We start from the raw sequence: 8,528 nt of genomic DNA on the forward strand, positions 1-8,528 counted from the left end.
ATCAGAAATTCTGCACAATAAGATCAAAGAAACTTAGAGAGCAGAATACATAAGGCGACTAAGAAAACTCCTTAAGTCAACGCTGGAAATTTGATAAAAGCAATCAACACCTGGGTCATACCTATTCTGAAATATTCAGCAGGCATTATTGAACGGACCCAGCTAAAGGTGGTGAATTTAGACCGAAAAACTTGAAAATTAATGACAATGCACCATGCCCTCAATCCTCGGGGTGACATTGATGTTCGCCAGAGGCCCTATCTATTACGCAAAAAAGGAGGCAGAGGATTATTACAAGTAAAGCAAGTTATTGAAGAAGAAAACGAAATCTGGATGATTATCTGCAGCAAACAACGGAAAATTTTCTAATTGAGGTAATGAAAGAGGATTCATTTAATCCCATGGAGACAAAATTGGAATACAGAACCAACCAAGTAAAAGTGAGAACTGAAAGATGGAAAAATAAGACAATGCATGGAAAGTACCCCCACAGCATAGAAGACAGCGTTGACAGCAACTTGACTTGGCCATGGTTGAGAAATGGAGCACTAATGAAAGAGACAGAATCGATAATTTTTGCAGCACAAGAACAGGCCGTTAAAACCAATGTTATGAGGGAAAAAATACAAAACATTTACCAAAATTATCAAAATAAGTTCCAGATGTTTGAGTCATTTTAATTAAAATTAGTTTACGTTATGTGTAACGTCTTGTTACAGTGTCCAGACAATTTTCAAATGATTTGAAATTAAAAAAGTTTCACCTTGAATCTCCGAACTTAAAAAATGTTACATATAATTATTGTGATATTATAATAAGAAATAACGGAGTTCTCATCTGCGGAACTTATCGCCAGAATGCAGCCGATAAGGTAACCCACCGTAAAGATTTACACTCCATGTAAAGATTCATTTCTTCACGACGAGGGAGTCGAACTCAGGTCTTATACAACCGAAAGAAGGAATATCCCGCTTGAGCTACGGAAGCTACTAAAACAAAAACAAAACAAAAGAAATGTATTTGTTTATTTTATTTATTTTAAAGCGATTCCCACTCTCGAAAGGTTGTAAGTCTATAGTATGTTAGTATCACGAGTGAAATAAGGATTTTTTTTTTAATTTTTGTTAATTTTTTTTATTTTTTTATTAATCAGTCAGGAAATCCTGCTCTAGAAACCAAAGGAACTTTCTCCAGTCACTTCAGGCCTCCAATAAGCAGGGTGGTAGTCTTACACCAGGAAATGAAATTCTACTCCCACCTAAAGACAATTACAAACATCCAGGTCGATGTTTGTAAAAAAAAACACGGTTATTTTATTTTTACTTGTGATGGACCAGAACAGTTTTCGGTTAAAATGATCGGCAAAAAAGACACTTACATTTCCACTATGATGTAAAACGATGCTCTCACTCTTCCTGCTAAAAAAAAAGAAAAAAAAAACATAATCGATCAAAATGTTTCTAACAATACTCTCAGGTTGATTGGAGAGAAAAACTTTTAAAATCGATCTAAGAAAATCTGATATCTGACAAGGAAATTTACAAAGTTGTCGGTCAGTCTTTCTCTCGTAATTCTCCCACGTGATCTCTCGTCCCACCACGGTGAGGTAACAGCAAACATCAGGCAATAAATCAACCAAGAATGGATTATGTGGCGAAGTGGAGAAAGCTAGACTCCGTTATCACACAACGACTTCAGCGCTTGTGTGCTAATCCAACGCTGTGATTTCACCACGGAAAGAATGCGCGCGCAGTCAAATTACCTGAATAACGGGCGGTTGGATAAGGAGAAAGTAAGTAAGGAAGACCGTTAGTGTGATGACCACTTTGGACCAGTGAAGGATGATGAAGGCTGCAGATATGGAAGAAGAAGGAAACGATGAGAAGGAGTGGGAAATGATGGAGGAGTATCTCTAGCGACGCTCGGTTCGGATGATTCCGGAATCGAACGCAATGACAGACTTCGCAACACCGAACCCGATCAGTAATGACACCTTTCCATCAGATCGCAAGACGGCAATTAAAGATTTCATGGAGATTTCGGTAGAAGTTCGTGTGCTGGGAACTGCTGTCATGGCAACCGTAATTATGATTTCTTTCGTTGCTAATTTCAGTGTCACGTACGCCGTCATTCGCAGTCCGATTCTACGTCAAAATCTGACCAATGTGTTTGTGCTGAATCTCTATCTGCTGGGGATCGCAGCGTCGCTGACAGTGATGCCTGTTGCTACCGGGAACTTCGCTACAGGTGCGTTCTTCCTTCCGCCATCGTCTTGTGCCCTGTCAGGGTTCATGCACTCTACTCTGTTGTTCGAGAATGTTTTCACGGTGTGCCTCATCAGCGTGGAACGCTACTTCTTCATTGCTCATCCAATGTTGCACGTAGTCTATTTAACCTTCTGTAAAGCCCTGGTATCAGTAGGATTTTCCTGGATAGGCGCGCTTTTTTTGGCGCTTCTTCCTATGGCTGGAGTGTCTCGCTATGAGTATCAGCCATTGAGGGCTAACTGCATGTATGCCAGTCACACTGGGTATGTGGTTACAGTATCCATACTGGCATTCTTCATTCCGGTTGTCATTACAATAGTGATGTATGCAGCAATTTTTAATGTGGCCCGAAAAGCTCAGAGACAGATGCGCCCTCTGCTGTTAAGCACTCCTAAGCGAGATGTAGTTTTGTCGACACCATCTTCGATGACTTCACAGGATGATTCCATGGCCACTAGTCTAGAGTCCATCGCATCTGTTAATTCTGGGGATGTCTTCTACAAAAGGAAAAGAACTCTTCCAAGCAGACAAACAGTGACCCAACACGAATGTCGACTGTCGAAAGCAACCAAAACTCTAATTCTGATCGTGAGCCTCTTTCTTCTGATGACCTCTCCATATTTCTTAGTGGAACTAGCACTTTTGGGAAAAGAAATCAATTACGTTGCTGGACTGCTTCCTCTGTGGCTGGTTTATTTCACTTTCGCGTTAAATCCTTTCCTATACGGATATTTGAATCGACCAATTCGCGAAGAATTTTGCCTTGCGATTAAGGATATCATGAAACACCTTCCCTGTTCGAATTGAAGACTTTCGCAGGAAAATAGAATGGAGGAGATTGAAGATTTTTTCCAGTTCTTGGAGCGTACCAACACTCCTGTTTCTTAGACGTCATCCATCACTTCCATGAAGAGTGGGGATTCAGTGAGTCAAAATGTACATAGTCAAAATTCTTCCATGCTTCTGATCAAATTTTATTCTGATAGCAAAGAAACGAACTATTTCAGTGAAATCTATTTAACGAGCAGCGAGGAGACTGAAACTGAAATCTCAGTTACAAATGAGTTTTATATAACTGGTGAGTTAGTGCGTTTAATAACATTCAAACTCTTGCAAATCCGGCCGTTCTCTGATGGAACCTGAAGACGAAAATCAGTGCTGCACAAATAAAAATATAGCAAGAAATATTCTGTTGAAATTCACAATAATAGGTTTATGTAACTAAATGCTTTTGTATGTTAATTTTTTTTTGTGGTTACTACAGAGAAGACCACACTGGTAAGTTTTGAAGTTGTGTTTTGAGTAGCAAATGGCCGATAAAATGATATTAACAGAATTTAAGCTCGCTGTTTACACCTGCTGTGCGACGATTACCATTCGTTTCATGACATGAACAGTTACTGATCCTTCTTGAAAGGAAATCTTGTGTCATCTCCACACAAGCGCTCTCAGAGTATGGATGTTATGAATGTACAAATGTCTCCATTCTTTCACGAATCATTTTGTTCCATCATTTCATAAACTATCTAGCAGGAGAATTGGAAACTCTAAGCAAGCGATAATTGGTTTGCTTAGAACCTGAAACTAAATTCAAAAACTTGTGTCTAAAAGTTTCATTTAGAAGAAGGGGACTGAAAAGTTCTGATAAACACTTAGAAGAAAAATGATATTAAAGCAACTGATATAACCACAAGAAAGAACATATCTTAAAATCCTCCGAATTCCCAATAGAATTCGGAGTAGAATGTCTAAAACAATTTGAAGCTGGTTCTTTCATCAATGATTTCTATTGTCCTTCAGTAAATTAGAGCTTTTTCATTTTGAATCGTTCCAAATAAAGAAGTATATTACATCCGTAAAGTGGCTGTTTTCTTAACTGTGGAAATGTGACAGATTGTCTAAATACATAATAACATTTTGTATCAATGAGAGATATTAGTAAACCTAATCTCTTTCAGGTGATTATTCCTCTACAGCTTTATACCACTTTCAGCAGCACAACTGAAGCGTGACATGAAAATTCGATCGAGTCATATACTCTCTAATCCTACAAAGGATTCATGTTACTCTACGGAGAATCATTCAGTTTATTTTCCAAGCCTTAACTGCCAAAATGCTGCGGGAATAATCTTTTAATTGTGATTAAAAGTTTCGTTTAAGAGAAGGGGGCTGAAAAGTTCTGATGAACACCTGGAAGAAAAATTATATTAAAGCAACTAATATAACCACAAGAAAGAACATATCTTAAAATCCTTTAACTCCTATGTTTCCTCAAATTGTAATAATTTGTACCTTTTCTTTTAGGATGTATAAGAAGACATGTCAGAGGTATTGAAGCAATTCGAAGACACAGAAGTGCGGACTTCATCAAGTTTTTCATGCTGCAAGAAAAATCAGCAACTGGTATTCACCAAACTTTGTGTGGGACCCCAGCAACACCTGACCTGAGACAACACACGTCTCGGGTCAGGAATACCTTCCACAGCGATCAGACCTGAAAACATCGATGTAGTGAATGCCATGATCCTTAATAACAGACGAATACCAGCCAAAAACATTGCAAAGACTCTGGAGATATCCAGAGAACGTGTTGGGTTAACCAAAAACATCTGGATATGCAGAAGCTCTCGGCGAAGTGGGTCCCCAAGTGTTTGAATGCCTACTAAAAGAGAGAACATGTGTTGTCATCTCAAGGGATTTTGGAGCATTTTGAAACATAGTGGTGTAACATGGCTTCATCACTATGACCCAAACAACAGTCAGTAGAGTGGAGATACACGTTCTTTGCTGCCAAAGAGGTTCCGAACCCAAAAAGTGAGCAGAGGAGATTCTTAGCATTGTCGTTTGGGATATAAATGGTGTAATCCTTACCAAGTACCTAAAAAAGATGAAAGCGTTACAGCAGCAGTTTATTCAACAACTCTGGAGGAAGTGAACAAAGTACCGAAGGAAAAATGCCGTGGGAAACTGAGGAAAGGCAAGTTGCTTTTGCAGAGCAACGTAACTGCTCACACTGCTTATGAAACTCAACAGACAATATACAACTTGGGCTTTCAATGTCGGCCTCATTCACCCTATTCGCTAGACCTGCTGCCCATCTGACTATTGCAGATTTCCAAATTTAACGAAACCCTTGAAAGGAACAAAATTTACCACAGATGATGATGTCATATCTGCAGTCGAGGACTGTTTAGACATTTTTTTCAGAGGATTGCAAATGACGCAGCAGCATTGTAACAAGTGTACAACACTTCGTGGGGAATGTGTACAATGATGTGTAAGTTAAATGGTTCTACCTCAGTTCCTTCATGGTGATAATCAAAACTTTTGAGTACGCCCTCGTACAAACAAATTAATGACTATGAAATTCTTTTAACTTTCTTTTCATGTTTTCTTGAGGGATGTCTGATTAGTTATTGCTGATCTCTGTTAAGTTGAAGGCGCCAGCCAACTAAGCGTCAATCAACAAAGGATTTGCTTCGAAGCTCTCTTTAAAATTTGTCCTCAGAAGTAAACGTAAATAATTTATTTATCTCTTTTCCCTTTTAACTAAACTCAAGCGTAACTTATAACTATTTCAGATGATGTTCTAATTTCTACAGTTTCCTTTGAAACACGCCGATAGTGCTAAGGAAGGGGGATACAGGATTTCTGCCTTTCTGGCCTGGTGATGTACATTGACCTTAGATTTCAAACAGTCTTTTTCTTTAGTCTTTTGATCGTCAGATTAAACATCAAGGATAAAATATTTTTCGCAATAACGTTGCTATTACAAACCAAAAGGATAAATGAAGGTTTTCAAGTTCTATCACTTGAGCAAACAGCAGATCTAATTTTTATAAGACTGCAACTTTTAAGAAATTGCACACTGTAATAACTGATTTTTATAAATAAAGTTATTTTTAGCAAAAGGTTTGTTAGTTTTTCTCAGGATTACTAGATTACTAGATTAGAGAACATCACACAGCATACAAATTAATGAAAAAACTTTTTAGAGAAATATTTCAAACACAGCTTACAATCACAATAATAAAAAGATGTTTCTGTATAATCCATTTAAATTTAATTTAACATTGGTGTGTGTGTGTGTGTGTGTGTGTGTGTGTGTGTGTGTGTGTGTGTGTGTGTGTGTGTGTGTGTGTGTGTGTGTGTGTGTGTGTGTGTGTGTGTGTGTGTGTGTGTGTGTGTGTGTCTTGAGTTTTGCAGTTATCTTGTAATAGTTTAGAATGCTTGCATGAAGTATAGACAACTTGTGCTGCATGGCTCATCAGAGGATTACGACCAATGGAAATTTAGAGTGGTTAAATTACGTAAAGAGAATTAAGGCCAGGAGATGGTTACCGTGTCTGTTCGCTGCTGTTTTTCTTTTCTTTTTTTTTTCTTCTTCTTCTTTTAGTTTGGCCTACTTGCTGTGTTGTGAAATGGCAGTAGGCTAATTATCGAAGGAAAACTCCAGCCTATCCCTCCATAAATACCAGCTAACTTCATATCACCATCGTATTTGCTAACTTCACAATATACAACTTCACAATACATATCACCATCGTATTTGCGAAGTCCATAAGAAAGACTTTTCGTCTTAGACTCAAACGGAAATCAGGTCTTGCTAAGCCATTTCTAATATTAGGAATAAAGAGCATATTATTGGGACATCTCAGTACATACGACTTGGTCACTGGTTTCTCAACATACTGGAGACTTGATGTAGCTTTGAAAGTTCCGTCCTGGTCTCAAGAGTAGGGTTTCCAGATTATAGCAAAATAAATAAAAATACAAAAATATATATAAATATAAATAAATTTATAAAAAAATACTATTGCCTGTTATAAGAAAAAGCCGAAGCCCACAACAGTTCTCCATTTATATAAAGTAGTTTATTTAATTCTTCCAATTAATGGTGGGAGAATAAAAAGAAAAGTAATCAGAAAATGAGATATTTTAACAAGTATTTCTTTAGAGAAGAATTGATAAGATCTGTAAACAAAATGTATACCATTAGGGCAACTCTAATTAAGTGATCTTAACTAACATGAAAACAGATGTAAGTTAAAAAGACCAAATTCACGAATGTTTTGTTATCATCATCATCATCATTATTCAACAGCGAAAGTTCAGCAATAGACGGATAATGAAGTTTCCTACTGAGAAGTATCTGTCGGAACACTATTAAGCTATATACGATCTAATCTAGAGACCCTTTGACAACTGCGGACTATTACTGATCTTACCAACAATTTGCGCAAATATTTTAAAGCTGTGTTTGACCTATATTCCTTTTGAATCACTGAAGTAAACAACTTTGCTGTTGAAATTGAAAACAAGAATGCACTTTCATTTCTTCATACATTTGTTGCAGATCTTTCTCTGACTCTCTCTCTTCTTCACTCTTTAGCGTAAGCCCCCCCCCCACACACAGAGAGAGAGAGAGAGAGAGAGAGAGAGGTTCCTATCCCTATCCCTCTCATCCATCTGGGATGGGTTGAGTCCCCTCCTAATATGAGGGGTTACGGGCGTATTAATGCAGCCGGTTCGCCACTCCTCTGCTGCATCCCCTAAGGGTAATATTCATGACTGTATCCGTGTGTGTTCACGGGGCCGGTTTGCCTGCTTGCGGGATGAAAACCCCCAGATAAACTAGTGGAAAAAAACCCTTCTGTCCACGCCCAAGACCGGCTAACTTGGCTATGACTGAGGAAGATCCTTCAGCTCCTCACGTCGTCGACGGGAATCGAACTTAGGACACTCCTTCCCCAGGAATAGGGTTGCGAAGAGCATAGCCACTAGGCTAACCGCGCGGACGAGGTTCCTATCACCATGCAACAAACAATCTAAAGTGTTATCAGTAGCACTCTTTTAAAAATAGGAGCAAATATTTATTCAGATGAGCATCTGAATAAATATTCAGATTATCAAGACCTCACTCCCAAAAGTCAGTGAGGTACGGGAGTGACCATGCGGTATCTACATACGTCAAATGTGAAAAAAAAAAGAAAAAAAGCAAAAAAAAAAAAAAGACAAATATTAGTGTTAATTTAACTTTAGATAAAAAGCCAAAAATTGTTTACTCTTCCATCGAAAAAAAAATGTTACTGGTATTTTATGTATTGCTGCTGTGTTGGAAAACAACAAGTCCAGTTTTTTATGCATAAAAAATTCATTTTTCTCATTAACTGCAGAAAGTCGGTATATGCAGAAAGGAGAGAATTTTTATTACATGACTGCTGAACACCACAGAACATTGCTGAACATTTCATGACATAC

General features: G+C 38.0%; 1 protein-coding gene across 1 annotated transcript; it reads left to right on the top strand.

Annotated features, from left to right (window-relative positions):
- Positions 1-1,763: 1,763 nt before the first annotated feature.
- LOC150109840 (putative G protein-coupled receptor) lies at positions 1,764-6,178 on the top strand. Its single transcript, XM_090415289.1, has one exon. The coding sequence runs from the start codon at positions 1,932-1,934 to the stop codon at positions 3,072-3,074; it is 1,143 nt and encodes a 380-aa protein (XP_090271415.1). The 5' UTR covers positions 1,764-1,931; the 3' UTR covers positions 3,075-6,178.
- Positions 6,179-8,528: the final 2,350 nt, after the last annotated feature.

Source organism: Typopeltis vanoorti, chromosome 1, assembly GCF_054136105.1.
Source record: "Typopeltis vanoorti isolate ZY-2024b chromosome 1, IOZ_Tvanoo_1.0, whole genome shotgun sequence".
In the NCBI taxonomy this organism is placed as follows: domain Eukaryota; kingdom Metazoa; phylum Arthropoda; class Arachnida; order Uropygi; family Thelyphonidae; genus Typopeltis; species Typopeltis vanoorti.